Source organism: Ranitomeya variabilis, chromosome 1 (assembly GCF_051348905.1).
Source record: "Ranitomeya variabilis isolate aRanVar5 chromosome 1, aRanVar5.hap1, whole genome shotgun sequence".
NCBI lineage: Eukaryota > Metazoa > Chordata > Amphibia > Anura > Dendrobatidae > Ranitomeya > Ranitomeya variabilis.
The window spans coordinates 761,335,618-761,354,007 of record NC_135232.1 but is presented as its reverse complement, the minus strand read 5'-3'; the positions used below and the strand labels follow the sequence as shown (position 1 = coordinate 761,354,007).

At 42.1% G+C, this 18,390-nt stretch overlaps 1 protein-coding gene across 4 annotated transcripts in view; it reads left to right on the top strand.

Annotated features, from left to right (window-relative positions):
* Positions 1 to 16,725, top strand: part of GNG7 (G protein subunit gamma 7) — a 59,823-nt gene extending 43,098 nt beyond the window's left edge. For all 4 annotated transcript variants that reach the window (XM_077271682.1, XM_077271674.1, XM_077271676.1 and 1 more), the window contains 2 exons: positions 13,173 to 13,293; positions 14,666 to 16,725. In XM_077271682.1, the coding sequence (XP_077127797.1) occupies positions 13,213 to 13,293; positions 14,666 to 14,791 (207 nt within the window). In that variant the 5' untranslated portion in view covers positions 13,173 to 13,212 and the 3' untranslated portion in view covers positions 14,792 to 16,725. The remainder of the gene's footprint in view (positions 1 to 13,172; positions 13,294 to 14,665) is intronic.
* The last annotated feature ends 1,665 nt before the right edge of the window (positions 16,726 to 18,390 follow it).

The window sequence follows — 18,390 nt, the reverse complement described above, 5'->3', positions numbered from 1 at the left end:
GTCTGTCCTGTTGAGGGCAGAGCAAAGTACTGCAGTGCGCAGGCACCGGGAAAGGTCAGAGAGGCCCGGCCCCTGCGCACTGCAGTATTGTGCTCTGTCCTCAACAGGGCAGAGAAAGTACGCCTGTGCCGGAGCCGCAGCGTGAAGACAAGAAGAAAACGTCATCGTAAGAAGATGGGGGGCCCCGGACCGGACCGCGACGCCCATCGTACCGGGACCGCCCCTGGGTGAGTATAATCTAACCTCTTTTTCTTATCTTTTAGGATACATCGGGGGGCTTATCTACAGCATTCCAGAATGCTGTAGATAAGCCCCTGATGCTGGTGGGCTTAGCTCACCTTCGATTTTGGGGGTGACAGGTTCCCTTTAACTACCAGCCAGGAAAAAGACTGCGGTGTCATTTTCATGACCTAATAGGCTAGTAAATGGCCTATTAAAATTGGCTTCTTGAGCCAACACCAGTGATTTAATGTTATTTGTAATGCAAAAAAAAATAATGTTAGAAGATAATGAGCAGGGTTTTAAAGGGGTATTCCAGTTATTACAAGTTATCACTAGGTGGTGATTGCTAGATCAATGGGAGTCCAAATGTTGAAACGCCAATATTTCCAGAGCGGTCAACTTGTATCCCCCATATCACTGTTACTGCAGTTGTGTGAGTGCAGCTGCTATATCTAAAGTCTCTGAGACTGATGGTGAAAGCGAAGTCCATCTCATTGCTACCTCCTGCAGTCCCTCAGAGATGGAATAGTTGCCTCAGGCGTATACAACTCCAGCATGTCTATTTATGCTGGAGATTTTCACTGCAGTTCTCACCCTTTGCAGTGAATAATGTGAAATCCATGACAAATGTGCTATAAATTCCTCATAGGTTATGCTGACATTGCTGAGAACTTCTCATGGATTTTTCCCACTGAAAATACAATCTTTGTGGATGTATCCTTGTTGTGCAGTTCAGTTCAGATGCACCAGAACTTTGTGCATGAGCAGTCCTAAGATCTGGCGTTTTAGTTTCTCTAAATCATATGACTCATTTTAAAAGCACTGCTGCAGTTTACAAAAGTACTATTTAAAGGGATATTCCCATCTCCAAGAAACTATTCCAATATGTAGTAGGTGTAATAATAGTATTATTAGCAAATACCTTCAGTTAGAAATGTAGTATAGTTCTTCTGAATAGCTACAGTGAGGAAAATAAGTATTTAACCCCTTCATGACCTTGGGATTTTCCGTTTTTCCGTGTTCGTTTTTCACTCCCCTCCTTCCCAGAGCCATAACTTTTTTATTTTTCTGTCAATTTGGCCATGTGAGGGCTTATTTTTTGCGGGACGAGTTGTACTTTTGAACGACATCATTGGTTTTAGCATGTCGTGTACTAGAAAACAGGAAAAAAATTCCAAGTGCAGTGAAATTGCAAAAAAAGTGCAGTCCCACACTTGTTTTTTGCTTGGCTTCTTTGCTAGGTTCACTAAATGCTAAAACTGACCTGCCATTATGATTCTCCAGGTCAGTACGAGTTCATAGACACATAACATGAATAGGTTATTTTTTACCTAAGTGGTGAAAACAAATTCCAAAGTTTGCTTAAAAAAAAATAAATCGCGCCATTTTCCGATACCCGTAGCGTCTCCATTTTTCATGATCTGGGGTCGGTTGAGGGCTTATTTTTTGTGCGCCATGCTGATGTTTTTAACCCCTTCCCGACATGTGACAGAATAGTACGTCACATGTCGGGACCCCCGCTTTGATGTGCGCGCAATAGCGGCGGGTGAAATCGCGATCACCCGCCGCTATTAACTAGTTAAATGCCGCTGTCAAACGCAGACAGCAGCATTTAACTACCGCATCCGGCCGTGCGGCCGGATATGAGCGCATCGCTGACCCCCGTCACATGATCGGGGGTCGGCGATGCTCCTCCATTGTAACCATAGAGGTCCTTGAGACCTCTATGGTTACTGATCGCCGGTGGCTGTGAGCGCCACCCTGTGGTCGGCGCTCACAGCACACCTGCAATTCTCCTACATAACAGCGATCTGATGATCGCTGTTATGTAGCAGAGCCGATCGGGCTGTGCCTGCTTCTAGCCTCCCATGGAGGCTATAGAAGCATGGCAAAAGTAAAAAAAAAAAGTTTTTAAAAATGTGAAAAAAATAAAAAAAATATAAAAGTTTAAATCACCCCCCTTTCGCCCCAATCAAAATAAATCAATAAAAAAAAACCCCAACCTACACATATTTGGTATCGCCGCGTTCAGAATCGCCCGATCTATCAATAAAAAAAAAGCATTAACCTGATCGCTAAATGGCGTAATGAGAAAAAAATTCGAAACGCCAGATTTACGTTTTTTTGGTCGCCACGACATTGCATTAAAATGCAATAACGGGCGATCAAAAGAACGTATCTACACCAAAATGCTATTATTAAAAACGCCAGCTCGGCACGCAAAAAATAAGCCCTCACCTGACCCCAGATCACGAAAAATGGAGACGCTACGAGTATCGGAAAATGGCGCAATTTTGTTTTGTTTTGTTTTTTGCAAAGTTTGGAATTTTTTTTCACCACTTAGGTGAAAAATAACCTAGTCATGTTAGGTGTCTATGAACTCGTAGTGACCTGGAGAATCATAATGGCAGGTCAGTTTTAGCATTTAGTGAACCTAGCAAAATAGGCAAGCAAAAAACAAGTGTGGGATTGCACTTTTTTTGCAATTTCACTGCACTTGGAATTTTTTTCCCGTTTTCTAGTACACGACATGGTAAAACCAATGATGTCGTTCAAAAGTACAACTCGTCCCGCAAAAAATAAGCCCTCACATGGCCAAATTGACGGAAAAATAAAAAAGTTATGGCTCTGGGAAGGAGGGGAGCGAAAAACGAAAACGGAAAAACGGAAAAAGCTCCGGGGGTGAAGGGGTTAATGATAGCATTTTGGTGCAGATACGTTCTTTTGATCGCCCGTTATTGCATTTTAATGCAATGTCGCGGCGACCAAAAAAACGTAATTCTGGCGTTTTGAATATTTTTTTCTCGCTACGCCGTTTAGCGATCAGATTAATGCTTTTTTTTATTGATAGATCGGGCAATTCTGAACGCGGCGATACCAAATATGTGTAGGTTTGATTTTTTTTCATTTATTGATTTATTTTGATTGGGGCGAAAGGGGGGTGATTTAAACTTTTATATTTTTTTTTTTATTTTTTTCACATTTTTTTTTACTTTTTTTTTTTTTTTTACTTTTGCCATGCTTCAATAGCCTCCATGGGAGGCTAGAAGCAGGCACAGCGCGATCGCCTCTGCTACATAGCAGCGATCTGCTGTTCGCTGCTATGTAGCAGAAAATCAGGTGTGCTGTGAGCGCTGACCACAGGGTGGCGCTCACAGCTACCGGCGATCAGTAACCATAGAGGTCTCAAGGACTGTCTGCGTTTGACAGCGGCATTTAACTAGTTAATAGGCGCGGGCAGATCGCGATTCTGCCCGCGCCTATTACGGGCACATGTCAGCTGTTCAAAACAGCTGACATGTCCCGGCTTTGATGCGGGCTCACCGCCGGGGCCCGCATCAAAGCTGGGCTTCTGACCTTGGACGTACTATCCCGCCCGAGGTCAGAAAGGGGTTAATACACTGCCGATTTTGCAAGTTTTCTGACTTACATAGAATGGAGAGGGCTGTAATTTTTATCGTAGGTACACTTCAACTGTGAGAGACAGACCCAGCCATGACCCATCTTCAATGCGCTTTCTGAGGTAATTAGGTTGTTGGCTAAAATCTCGCAATACATGACCCCATCCATCCTCCCTTCAATACGGTGCAGTTGTTCTGTCCCCTTGCAGAAAAGCACCCCAAATTATGATATTTCCCCCACCATGCTTCACCATTAAGATGGTGTTCTTTGGGTTGTGAAAAAAAGAAAAAAGAATTAACCAGCTCACCCACAGCATCATATGGCTTGCTGAAGCACGGAACTCGTGCGGTCACACGTGTAGTACTGATGAGAAAAAGGAGATGTGTTCCAGCTTCTTTGAATCCCAAAAAATTATTAGATAATGATTAGTGATGAGCGAATATACTCATTACTCGAGATTTCTCGAGCACGCTCGGGTGACCTCCGAGTATGTTTTAGTGCTCGGAGGTTTAGTTTTCCTCACCTCAGCTGAATGATTTTCATCTGCTAGCCAGCTTGATTACATGTGGGGATTCCCTAGCAACCAGGCAACCCCCACATGTACTTGTGCTAGATAGATGTAAATCATTCACATGCGGCGATGAAAACTAAATCTCCGAGCAGTCATAAATACTCTGAGGCCACCCGAGCGTGCTCGGGAAATCTCGAGTAACGAGTATATTCGCTCATCACTAATAATGATTCTTAAAAAACCATGGCAATGGCAAAGTGGCAGCATTTTCTTATAAATTTTTGGATTCAAAGAAGCTGGAACACATCTCCTTTTTCTTTGGTTTGTACTCGTCCTCCTTCCTCCCAAACACGGCGAGTAGAGTTGATACCAAAGTTTTATTTTGATCTCGTCTGATCACATGACTTCCCATGCTTCCTCTAAATCATGCAGATGGTCATTGGCAAACATCAAACTGGCCTGGATATGTGTTGGGGTGAGTAGGGGGACCTTGCGTGTCAAGCAAGATTGTAATCCATGACGTCATAGTGTGTTACTGTTTGAGACTGTGTCCCAGCTCTCTTCAGGTCATTGACCCGGTCCTCCAGTGTAGTTCTAGGCTGATTCCTGCCCTTTCTCAGAATCATCCTTACCACACGAGGCGAGATCTTTCATGGAGACCCAGACTGAGGAAGGTTGACAGTCATCTTGTGTTTCTTCCATTTTCTAGCAATTGTGCCACCAGTTGTTGGCTTCTCACCAAGTTACTTGCCTGTTGTCATGTAGCCCATCCCAACCTACCTTGTGCAGGTCTACAATTTTGTCCCTGGTGTCCCTAGAGAGCTGCCGACCATCAGGCAGCGCTCATAGCAATCTGGCAGTGACAACCATAGAGGTCTGCTGGAGACCTCTGGTTGTAATGCCAACCCATCGGTGACTCACGATCACGTGACAGGGTCACTGATGGGCGGGATTTCCGGCGCCCTTCCGGTAAGCGCGTTTTAAATGCCGCTGTCAGAAATTGAGAGCAGCATTTAACTAGTTAACAGCCGCGGGTGAATAACAATTCCACCCACAACTGTTGCTGGCACATGCCAGCTGTATATATCAGCTGACATGTGCCTGGAAAGGTGCGGGCTCAGCACAGGAACCCGCACCAAACATTTAAGAATCCGAGATAGGCATACTATTGCGCCTAATGTCGGAAAGGGGTTAATTATATATAAATATTATACAATGTGATTTTCTGTTTTTTTTATTGTTTGATTCTCTCACAGTTGAAGTGTACCTACCTTTAAAAAGTACAGACCTCTTCATTCTTTGTAGGTGGGAAAACTTGCAAAATCGGCAGTGTATCAAATACTTATTTTCCCAACTGTAAGTCGTTTACAGCATGTGCAGGGAATTGCAGTAGCGTATATATACATGGTTACGGCCACTCACATAGTGACAGTTAGCTATTAGTGGCCGTAACCATGGAAACCGAAGCAACTGTAATGCTTTGCACATATGGGACAAGCGACAAAGCTAATTGGCAGAACTATACTACATTTCTAATTGGAGGTATTTACTATTATTATTATTACACCTACTACACATTGGGATAGGATCTTGAAAATGGGAATATCTCTTTAGCTAGTTGCTAGTGGTCGTAACCATGGATGCCTAAGCTACTGCAATGCATTGGACATGGCATAAGCAACATAGCGAATCAGAAGAACTATAGTACATTTCTAATTGGAGATATTTGCTAAAGTATTATTATTATTATTACACCTGCTATATATTGGGATAGAATCTTGGAGATGGGAATGCCCCTTTAAATAAATGCTGTGTAATGTGCTTATATGTGCTCTATTATTAGAGGTAAAAGATATTTTATTACCCATTTAAAGTAATAGTGAATTCTTCCCATGGTAATATTTGGTTGTAATTATTGCTTCCAGGTGAAACTGCTGAGAGAGGCTGTACATACCGCTGACCTGACTCATCTATTGCAATGTGTTGGAATTAGAAACAGACATCAAGTGACTACTAATAACCTCTCCATGTGAAATGAGTGTCTGTCTTGTGTGAATATGGAACCTATAGATTGGGATACATGTGAGCGTTCATTAATGCTCTATATGGGAGCCAGAAATGTTTTATAATGTAAGGTTATGCCGCTTTGTTCTGATGCTCCATAGACTTCCATTGTAAAAGCCACTTTTGGGTTATGCAGAACACAGTGTGACAGGAGAGTCTGCAGTGCGGTTACGGGACTGAGAAAATGAAGATAGGAATACCCCTTTCCGACATCGGGCGTAATAATACACCGATGTTGGACACCACCCTCCCTTTGATGTGGGCTCTAGCGCTGAGCCCACATCTTTACTGGCACATGTCAGCTGTTTTGAAAAGCTGACATGTGCCGCTAACAGCCGCTGGTGGAATCGCGATCCTCCCGCTGCTGTTAACCTGTTAAATGCCGCTGTCAAACTTTGACAGCAGCATTTAACACGCGCTTCTGGAAAGTGCAAGAGAAATACCGCCTATCGGCACCCGTGTTTCATGACCGCGGGTCGCCAATGGGTTGGCATGACAACCAGAGGTCTCCAGCAGATCTCTATGGTTGTCACTGCCCGATGGTTGGCGCTCATAGCAAGTCAGCAATTCTGCTACATACAGGCGATCTGATCATCACTAAATGCTAAAACTGACCTGCCATTATGATTCTCCAGGTCATTATGAGTTTGTAGACACCAAACATGTCTATTTTTTTTTTCATATTTAAGCGGTAAAAAAAATCCAAAGTTTGTAAAAAAAATAAAATAAAATAAAAAGAATTGGCACCATCTTCCGAGTCCCTTATTGTCTCCGTTTTTCGGGATTTGACTCTGGCTAAGGACGAGCTGACGTTTTTATTGATACCATTTTGGCGTAGATGCAATGTTTTGATCTCTTGTTATTGCAATTTTGCGGCAACCAAAAATGGAATTCTGGCATTTTTATTTATTTATTTTTTTCCTCGTTACATTGTTTACCAATCGGATTAATTATTTTTATATTTTGATTGATCAGGCATTTTTGACCTTGGCGATAGCAAATATTTTTTTGTTTTATTTTGAAAGGGGGGCGATTTGAATATTTATATTTTTTAATATTTTTTTAAAAAAACGTTTTTCTTTTACTGGCTTTAATAGTCTCCTTAGGAGACTTGAGGGTGCGATCATCTGATCGCTTGTGCTACACATAGCAGCGCAAACGCTATTATCCTGTAAATATGGAGTTAATCTGCAGGATAGTAGCGTTCTAAAGCTGCCCAGCCGCCGCGCTGAAGGCCTGGCTACCGGGAGGAAATAAACTTCATTCTTCCGTCTTTCAGTCATAGAGGCGCGTCTTCAGTCACTGCTCAGTATACAGTGAGCGACTGCTGTAATCACTCCCCAGCACCCAATGGCTCAGCACTCCTACACTGTTGGCCAGCTGTCAGTCAGTGCTGGGGCACTATGACTGAAAGCCGGAGGCTGCTGAGAGGAATACAGGTCATCTGGGGCGAGTTTTGTGACCTCTTCATTATTTACATTGGGTTTAAATTAGCCCATGTTGCACATAGCAAGGATGTATGATTCTGCAGCTGTCTCCCTTTCAAGTTAAAGAGAACCTGTCATGTACGCAAGCACTATTAACCTGCGGATATGGGGTTAATCTGCAGGTTGATGGTGTTCCAAAGCTGCCCGGCGCCCGCACTAAAATCCTTCTACCGGGATATGAATTAATTTCCGAAACACGTCGTGTTCATCTGTTTCAACGGTGTCTAAGCACATAAATAAAGAATTGTTTCCAGGAGGACATAGTGCAGACAATTATAACTTTTAGGCCACGTTCACATGTAGCGTAAAGACTGCGTTTGTTTTTTTTCTGCTGCATCCTTTTAAAGGGGTTGTCCAGTCTAAAACAACAGAGTGACTGCAGACTTGTGAATACTCACACTCCCGGCCACAGTCCGACTAGACTGTTTCCGGGGCACTCAGTGCATGTGTCTTGCGCAAGGCCAGGAGTACGCATATCACATACTTGTGGTCACATAACAGCCGTTCCCGGCGCTGACACCGGACAGTCTTCACTGAATCTCACCCTATAGCTCCTGCCAGTGTACGATGCAGATAAATTCCATAGCATGTGCATGAGACGTCTTACTAACTACCGTACTATGCTGGCTGTGTAAGATACTGCACACTATCGGCAAGAGAAAAATCTGCAGGATTCGCCTTATGTTTGTATTCCTCACTTTTATTAACAACTTAGCTTCCTGATAGGCTACATCCCCATGATCATGGTATAGCATGGTATTGTGGCTGCATGCAGAACGCCGCGTTCTAATCACGCGGGTAAATTCGCATGTGTTCATTGTACCATGCGGATTTACTGCATCTAATGTAAACCCGTGCCATAGGTGAGTTTACACAGTGTCAAACAGAAGCACAGTGGGCATGGGAGTTCTAGAAATCCACTGTGCTTGTATCCCGGAACGCAGCAAACTGATTCCTGTTCTCAGCCCAGAAGTGGTTGAATTGTCCAGTCTGGACAATGGATCAGCTGCACAAATGTCTCAGTCTCAGCCTAAAGGCCTTCATACTTGTCATCCTAATGTCGTTCCAACTCCGATATCGACTGGACCTGCCGATGGTCTCATGTGTATGGGGGCACCGACAAACTGATTGTGAGAGCGATGTCAATTGGACACGCCGGAAACAATCTAGCCGGATTGTAGGTAGTGTACGTGATGTAAGGATTCGCTAGTCTGCAGTCAAGCAGACTTTTTTTGTTTTAGACCGGACAACCCCTTTAACGGTCCAAGCAAAGTGTTCGGGGTTTCATGAAAACTCCGGTCCACTGTGCGTGTACAATGTTGAGCTGTACATTTTTCATTCTAGGAAAAAAACGCATGAGAAAATGCATTTACAAAAACTCAGTCGCATTTTTAATTATAGAAAGAAAAGATAATCTGTCCAAAAAAATGCATTAGAAACACTTATTGAAATCTGCACCAGAAAGGCCTCAAATAAAGGGGAAAAGCAGCAAAAGCCCAATCAGAGCAGATTGTTATTGCGTATAAAGGTGCGGACACCTGCAGAAAAAAAGAAACATTTCCACTGTGTGATCATACCCTTATACCCTTTGGTACTGCTAGATGCTGGCCACACGCAGCAGGTCAGTGGGTCCATACATGTGGCAATTGGTGACCGCAGCAGCGTGGCCTGGACCCACCCTATGCCAATAGCTGGCCAACAAGAGATGTGCTCTGTTACCATTACTGACCTTCGCTGTCTGGTAAATAGAAGCCACAATATCCAACGACACGTTGGGATAGGCCATCAATATGTTATGCACTAGATAACCCATTTAAGATGCCTATGTGTTATTCTGTTGTCCGTGCACATGTACAATATAAATATCGCCTCACGTGTAGCTGCAAGACATTCATTTGTTTATCTGATAATTGAGGTGCATAGCATGGAGAACTATGAGTGGAATTCAGCCCGAGCGCGTCTTGAGAATAGTTCCTTCCTGTCATTATTAGGAAAGAGAAAGCACACAAGGCGGCATTATACCATGCCGTATGTGTGTGAGCGGCTTCATTATTTCTGGGTGGTGTTGTCGCCCCAGCATGTCTCGGGGAGTTCTTTCATCATTAAATAGGAATCTGTCCGTAGGAATGTCCCGCCTAAGCTGTCTATATGGGCACGCAGGTAAAAGGCAGGCTAATAAAGTGATATCTGCCATCTGATGTCTTAATCCAGAGCGCCACATTTTCTTATATAAATGAGCTGTTCCAGGCTGTGGGCCGGACACCGATCTGCAGGAGACCCTGCCTCAGAGATTATTGGAAATGAATGTGTGACTGATACAGAACAGTACAACTCAACTTTCTCTCATAACAAACACATTTCACAAACTATTTACAGAATTTTTCTGTTTTATAGAAAATGGTACACAACGCTTGATAAATTTGACAAATTCAAAGATGCAATTTACTTGCAATTTTACATTTTTTTTTTTTAATTGCGTCAAAATGTTGCATGATTTTTTCAATAAGCTTTAAAATGCCACACTAGTTTTCAACTAGGCAAAAAAATAAAAAAAAGTAGACATCTTTGATATTCCACTAGGTTTTTGGGGTACCATTGAGATATTTCAAAAAATCACACACGATTTAGCCAAAAACAATGGACAACGTGGGCATGATTTTCATTATTCAATCGAAGACAAAAAAATGATGAGGATTGAAAAAGCTGGCACAAAATCCATAACAAATTTGGAACAAAAAAATAAAGAATGCCTAAAATCCTAACATTTATGTTGGAAAAGGCTCTAAAAGAATATTATTATTATTATTATTATTTATTGTTATAGCGCCATTTATTCCATGGCATTGAAACGATACCAAGGTGTTCAATTATTTTAAGACAAGTTGTCCTCTCCTTCTCTGGTCTTTTCCTGTTATTTGGGCCGGCAGCAGCACCACACCATCATGTATCTCCTTCTTACCAGAGTTTATTTTACATTTAGTACTCCGCAGATACTCCATGTTGGAGCCCCAACTGAGAGACGCCAGCAGCCCTGATGAATGATCTTCCCCGATTGTCACAGGAAAGAATAGAACGGCACATGCTCCTCTTTGATAGAGAAGCAGCGTAGGGAGAATTCATTAATATTAGATCAATGTGCAATGCCCAGACTGCAGATAGTAGAAAAGCAGCAATTGTGCATGCCTGTCCCCAGCTGTACATGGTATAAGGACATGACATCCATTTATGAACTAAAGCATAATAGTTATCAAGTACCATCTTCAGAAAAATCCTTACACTTATAACGTGGGCCATCAGGAAGAATTTTATGAGCACATTGAGAAAGAACCTGGAAACATAAAACGTTCTCAGTCTGATGCTCCTTTACTATAGAGAAAATTCATTGAATTAAAATTGAGAACTACGGTACATGCACAGTAGAACGAAACAGTTGTAGACACCCAAAAAGGGATATATTACAAGTGCATATATTTGGCTTCTTATGATTCATTCTCATCTGAATTTTACAGAACTCAACCTTATCGGCACTATTGAATACCTTTCTTGCTGTGCAATCAAAATATTTGCATGTAATCTACATAAAACATGTTCAATAGAAAAAACAGAACTAAAGGAAATGTTATTTTAAATAATTTTCTAAATACATTTAATCAACAAATCACAAAACTTTTATGTAGTATTAAAATGACTGCTGCATTAATACACTGCCACAAACCAGTCCAATAATGTTAGGATAGGTCCTGTGAGCTGTGCAGTAGGAAGCTCCATTACTCTGCCTTGGAGATATCTATATATACCATGTAATTCAGAAAGCCAGGAGGGACAACAGTATGGGCGGCTCCTTCTTCCCACAGAACTCAGTCTTTATATCTCTAGTATTAGATCAGACATACAGGGTGGACAGCAGTGTGAGAGGTCTTCTTTTTTTAATTCAGCACCCCTATATATCCATTTTTAGATCAGAAAGACAGAGTGTACAGCTGGTGAGCATTCTCTTACCATAATAATGCTGGTATCTCCAGTATTGGGTAAGAAATATAGGACGGACAGCAGTGTATGTGGTCTCTTATTATCTGATCCGCCCTGGTATCTCAAGTATTAGATGGGAGGACAACAGTGTGAGCAGCCTCTTACCTTAGTAACCCTGTTATTCCCAGTATTAAATTATAAAGACTATGGACAGCAGTGTGAGCAGCCTCTTCTTACCTTAGTACCTCTGATTTCTCCAGTATTAGGATGGAAAAACAGGATGGACAGTAGTGTGAGCAGCCTCTTATTACCTCAACACCACTGGTATCTCCAGTATTAGATAAGAAAGACAGGATGGACAGCAGTGTTAGTGGTCTGTTATTACCTCATCAGCCCTGGTATCTCAAGTATTAGATGAGAAAGATGGGGCGGACAGCAGTGTGAGCAGCCTCTTATTGCCTCTACACCACTGGTATCTCCAGTATTCGATAAGAAAGACAGGATGGACAGCAGTGTGAGCAGCCTCTTATCGAATACTGGAGATACCAGTGGTGTAGAGGCAATAAGAGGCTGCTCACACTGCTGTCCATCCTGTCTTTCTTATCGAATACTGGAGATACCAGTGGTGTAGAGGCAATAAGAAAGACAGGATGGACAGCAGTGTGAGCAGCCTCTTATTGCCTCTACACCACTGGTATCTCCAGTATTAGATAAGAAAGACAGGATGGACAGCAGTGTGAGCAGCCGCTTATTGCCTCTACACCACTGGTATCTCCAGTATTCGATAAGAAAGACAGGATGGACAGCAGTGTGAGCAGCCTCTTATTTTCTCTACACCACTGGTATCTCCAGTATTAGATAAGAAAGACAGGATGGACAGCAGTGTGAGCAGCCTCTTATTGCCTCTACACCACTGGTATCTCCAGTATTAGATAAGAAAGACAGGATGGACAGCAGTGTGAGCAGCCTCTTATTGCCTCTACACCACTGGTATCTCCAGTATTCGATAAGAAAGACAGGATGGACAGCAGTGTTAGTGGTCCCTTATTACCTCATCAGCCCTGGTATCTCCAGTATTGCATGAGAAAGACGGTGCGGACAGCAGTGTGAGCAGCCTCTTGCCATAGCACCCCTGGTATTTCTAGTATTACGGTATATCAGTAAAATAGTGGACAGCAGTGTGAGCAGTCTCTTCTTACCTGCAAATGGATATGTACCACCTTATCTTCAGTATTAGATCAGAATATCCACTGGAAGCCCAGCTTCCTGCTGCACATGCTCACAGGCACCTTACCTACCGCCATTCTAGGACTGGTTTCTGGCAGTGTTACAGGACAGTGACCATTTTAATTCTGTGTTGTTTCCCTCAGTAAACAAAACCAATTGTGATTTGCTATTTAAACATATTTAGGAATTAATAATGAAATTTACTTTAGTTTTTTTCTGTTTTGGAGAGCCCCTTTAAGTTTCTTGACTCTGGTGTTTGAAGCATTATCAATATTTCATTAATTTTTCAGACATTTCTTCAAATTGTGGATAAAGATCTGATGGCAGATAATGTCAACCTCTAACAACATAGCGCAAGCTCGAAAGCTGGTGGAGCAACTCCGTATCGAGGCCGGTATCGAAAGAATTAAGGTATACTTAACACGTTCATTATCTTTTTGTTCAGTCTGAATGTTATCTGAGCTGATTCCACTGGGATAAGCCTGATTACTGGAAGGTTAAGGGATTTTACTAGTTTTAATCATATTTGATCTGAACTGATTAGCTAGCCATCTGGGCAACGATACACTGCTCTTCTATACAGATCAGTAGTCCTTTGCGCACGGTAACCTCTATTGGATTGTTATACGACAAGAATTCCAGTGATTACACAAGGAGCAATGTTCCTTTTACAAAGCACTAGTACATTTCCTTGTGCAGCAACTGTACAGTGAGGTCTGTGTGTGTCACTGTGTGCTTCTGTATGTACACTATTGTAGATGAGTAATGGACAGACTGTACAGAAAAGGGACACTGGCTACTGGAAGACGATCTGAAGACTTATGCCATTGTCATCCTCATAGCAGTGTTGCCATGAAAGTACACATGTGGTGTTCTGCATTGTGAGCGTATGTAGATGGCGCTGGACAAATGACAGCTTCAATATACACTCAAATTACCAACCTGTCCCCACAGCACTTGCCAGCTTACTTATGTGTATAGGGATTCAGTAGAAACTTATTTCTAGTGCTGAAATTCCATTTATTTTCGCAATATGTGAAAATAGCAGGTAACAAAATAAATAAAGCTAGTGCCAATCCAAATGATTGCTACTATCATTGCCCCTGTCAAAAAACATGCATCTGATATCTAAAAATAATTTTTCGTGTTTTTTTTTTTCGCTATAAAAACGCATACATAAGCATCCCATCATTTAGAATGCATTCTGCAATTTTTGTGCACATGATGCGTTTTTTTCCGCAAAAAAATGCAGCATGTTCATTAATTTTGCAGAATTTTTGCGGATTTCCCACTATATTATTGCATTGGGAAATCTCTGGGAAAAAACGCAAAAAATCCGCAAAAAAACGCGAGAAAAACGTGAAAAAAAACTCATGCAGATTTCTTGCAGAAAATGTCCGGTTTTGCTCAGGAAATTTCTGCCAGAAATCCTGACGTGTGCACATACCCTGAATAGACTGTTAGGCTATGTGCACACGTCAGGTTTTTGTCAGGATTTTTCCTCAGGATTTGTAGCCAAAACCAGGAGTGGAACAATTAGAGGAAAAGTATAATAGAAACATATGCACCACTTCTGCATTTATCACCCACTCCTGGTTTTGGCTACAAAACCTGATGAAAAAGCCTGACAAAATCCTGACGTGTGCACATAGCCTAACAGGTGCTGTAATGTGAAACGCATATTGTACTCTGCTTCAGGACAGATTTTCCTGCGTGTTTGATACATGTTTCATTCTTCATCACATTATATAACATATGGTGTATTCTTTCCGTAACTGTTTAGGTCTCGAAAGCAGCGGCAGATCTTATGAACTACTGCGAGCAGCATGCCAAAAATGATCCGCTGCTGGTTGGAGTGCCAACGTCAGAGAATCCATTCAAGGACAAAAAGCCATGTTCTATCCTATAATTTTCCTCTTCCAAGCGTTACAGCAGTTTCTTGACCAGCTGATGGCATCTGAGACGGATTCCAGATAACAATGGTCTGCAGATAACTCAGATAGCTCAACATTTTGCCAGTTGCAAAATTAAAGAACACCGTCTTGCATATTATATGAGAGACACTTAGAGTTCAAATGTAACGTTGACACATTCAGATGACTGCAATGGTAGGTTTTCTTATTTTTGTGTGTGTGTATTGGGGAGAAACATTTGTGCCAGTAGTACCTTCAGAGAGGATTTGCTGTACATATAAGTGTCAGGTCTTTGCTGTACAGCTGTAGTTTGTGTTCCAGATTGAGCCATCCTCAGACACCCTCCCTCCATCACTCGTCAGCCATCCTTCTCTGTATAGCGAATGCATGGAACAGGCCACAATTTCTCTTTCAGTTGGCAGTGGAAGGTTGCAGGTATGATCTATCCAAACGGTCATTATGGGTTTAGGCTGCAGCAACACACAATGCAATCTGAGCCCCTATTTACACCGCATGATCAACTTATGGAGAAAAACAGATATATTCTACAACCATCTATGAATGACGGTCTAATGGCTCATTTTCATTTCCATCCTCCATGTAGTTACAAATCTCCATTCCATCTGGATGTCTGAAAATAACATGAAAACCCTAGCTATCCCGTTACATTTCAGGGTTGAATCCAAAATGTCCATTGTGAGCAGGTCAATGGGCTTTCTATGAAGGTACAGTATGCCATGTGGTAGATCACATTCCAGCATGTTACGGCAGCAACATGGGGTGAGGATGGTCTTTTCTAATACAGTTTTAGAGCTCCATGACTTTCCTTGCGTGTTTTGTATTGGTTATACATCATTCCTAATGGCTATTCCTGTTGCATGGTGCCATGATCGATATTAGCTTTAAGACACAAAATGTTTTGTTTTCTTATGATCCCTTTATAGACGCTGATTTGTTTTGTACAACGCCCGTTGGTATTTGAAGTGCCACAAACGTACAGATTGTGGCATCACAGATAAAAAATAATGTGCCATCATAGAAATGATACTTCTAATGTACGGTAAGGATAAAACCAGCAGCTGCCATGTCTCCTGCTAGTAGGGCACTAGCTGGATCGCAGCAAATGATGTCTTTACTGACACACTATAACTGATTCTAGCCAACCACATATACCCAGCATCAGTAGCGGTGTACTCCGGCACCGCCCTAACATAGATAAAGCGTAAGTTCACCTGGCAATACAATATGTAGCGATAAAAGACAGCATTTACCAGCTAAAAATCTCTCCAGAGAAGCAAATGGGCAGTCCTCATCCCAAATTATTAGGCACCCAGCTCAAGTGCTGGTTCACTTCTGTACGTTAGGAAAATGCATAAATAGTAATTGCATAATGTATACTTTTTATTGGCGCTGGCTTCCTAATTGGCATATTAGGAATACGTCCTTCCATCAGCAGCTTGCCCATCTTATCTGTTACTTGCTATTAAGATCCAGCTGCAGTGTGGGAGCCCTGACCCCCACATTAAGCCCCCGTAACATTGGAGACTTTTCTTTGTGTTTTGTGGTGTACCCCCTGTCGGCAGTATTGTTGCCCTTTGTAATGAATGGTATACATTGTAGGTGTGATCTTCTCCTCTATTCTGTAATCTACTAATCCGCAGTGACCTGCCCAGTGTTTTACAGTGTTTGACCCCTTTTCCTTTTCTTGGTGTATACGATATTTTCCAAACCTTGGTGTTCTTTTGCCTGTTTGACTAACATGTTGACAACTCACTAAATATCTGTACAGTGTTTTATCTTCACATTAATCCTCGCAATTTTACTGTCAACTTTTATCATGTGCCAAATAATTTTGCACTGTAACTATATATTTTGTGGTGTAGCTGTTACAATGTTTACTGAAATAAAGATTCACTACACTTTACTTACAGCTTTTGTCATGTGTGTTTTATTAGTGATGCGTAGGTTGCATGGAACATTAGTTTTCTGCAAAGAAACAAAATCCAGCTCCACGAAAATCCCAAAACTCTTCTTTATTGGTGTGAATAGAAAACACTGCAGTCGGTGACTTAAAATGCCACGGTAGTAGATAAAATAGTTTCAGGTAGTGAAATCCTTAATCATGTTGGTAATATATCTGCAGCATAAACTGGCAGGAGCTATGCGATGAGATTCTGCGAGGACTCTCGGGTGTCAGCGCCGGGAACGGCGGTCTCATGACCGCAAGCATGTGATAGGCGTACTCCCTGCCAGAATCTTGACTAGCCTGTTTCTGGCCTCGCACAGGACACATGCATTGAGTGCAGCAGAAATAGTCTAGTCGGATTGTGGCCGGAAGTACACATATCACGTTCACAGTTTGCGGCGCTGACACCGGAGAGTCCTCACAGCGAGGAATTACAGGTCTGCAGTCGCATAGAGTGACTGCAGACTTGTCATTTTAGACTGGTTCAGACAAGTGTATTTTATGTTCATGTGACCCATCTTAATATTGGATTGTACACGGATCAGGGTAATTGAATAGGCTGTTCAGATGACCGGTCATTTACACGGACCGAGAGTCTGTGAAAGAAATTGCAGAATACTCGTCTCTTCTGTTTTTTGGTTGAGGCTCGCCCATTTACATCTATGAAAGTGCAGAAGGTTCTATAAAGGAATCATCTGTATTTTATCTGTTATTTATAGATACATTTTAATCTTCAACATAGAAAACTGCATTTGGTCTTAAATGAATTTTTTTTAATTGATATTTAAATTTAAAAAAAAAACGGATATACGGATGACACGCAAATGGAACATTGATGACAATATGGATGAAAAGAGTCCTTTTTTCTGCATGAAAAAGAGGATTTCTCATATGCACATCTTCCCAAGCCTTAGGCTGGTTTCACATTTGTGGTTGTGTCCGCAGCGTTTCTGACGCATATATCCGCATGCGTCATGATTTCCTATCTTTTACATTGTAGACACAGGTGCATGCGTTCGCCCGCGTTTGGTTACGCATGCGTCTTTTCGCGGTGTGCGGCCGGGCGCGGCTAACGCACAATGTTGCAATTTTTGAGGTGGGAAATTTCCGGCAAATATGAGCAGGCATGCCCGTGCGGATGAGTGCGTTAAGACACATTACTGTCTATGGGAACGTTCGATGCGCTTGCGAACTTCGGGCTGCGCATGTCCTGGAACTGATTTAGATACGCCCATTGAGATACGCCCTCCTGGAAATATCAAACGCATGTAAAAACACATGCAAACGCTGTTTTTTTTGTTGCCGTCATGCGTAAGCTGATGCGGATAAAAAACGCTGCGTTATTATGTGTTGGCATGCGTTGTTGCATGTGGTTGCGGACGATACGCTGCGGACTCAACTGCAAATGTGAACCTAGCCTTAAAGGGACTTTTCAGCAATCAATATTTATCACTTACCAACAGTGATTCAGGTGAGGAGTCCTTCTTTCCAAAATTCCAGAAAAATAAGTTGCAATTCTCTGCCCAGTCATGTCCTCAAATTGTAGACATGACTTAGTCTGTATGCAGCTTCTTTTGCTTGCCTGCATTGCAAAATGTATGAGACTAGTGCATTCTGTCATTCTCTCCA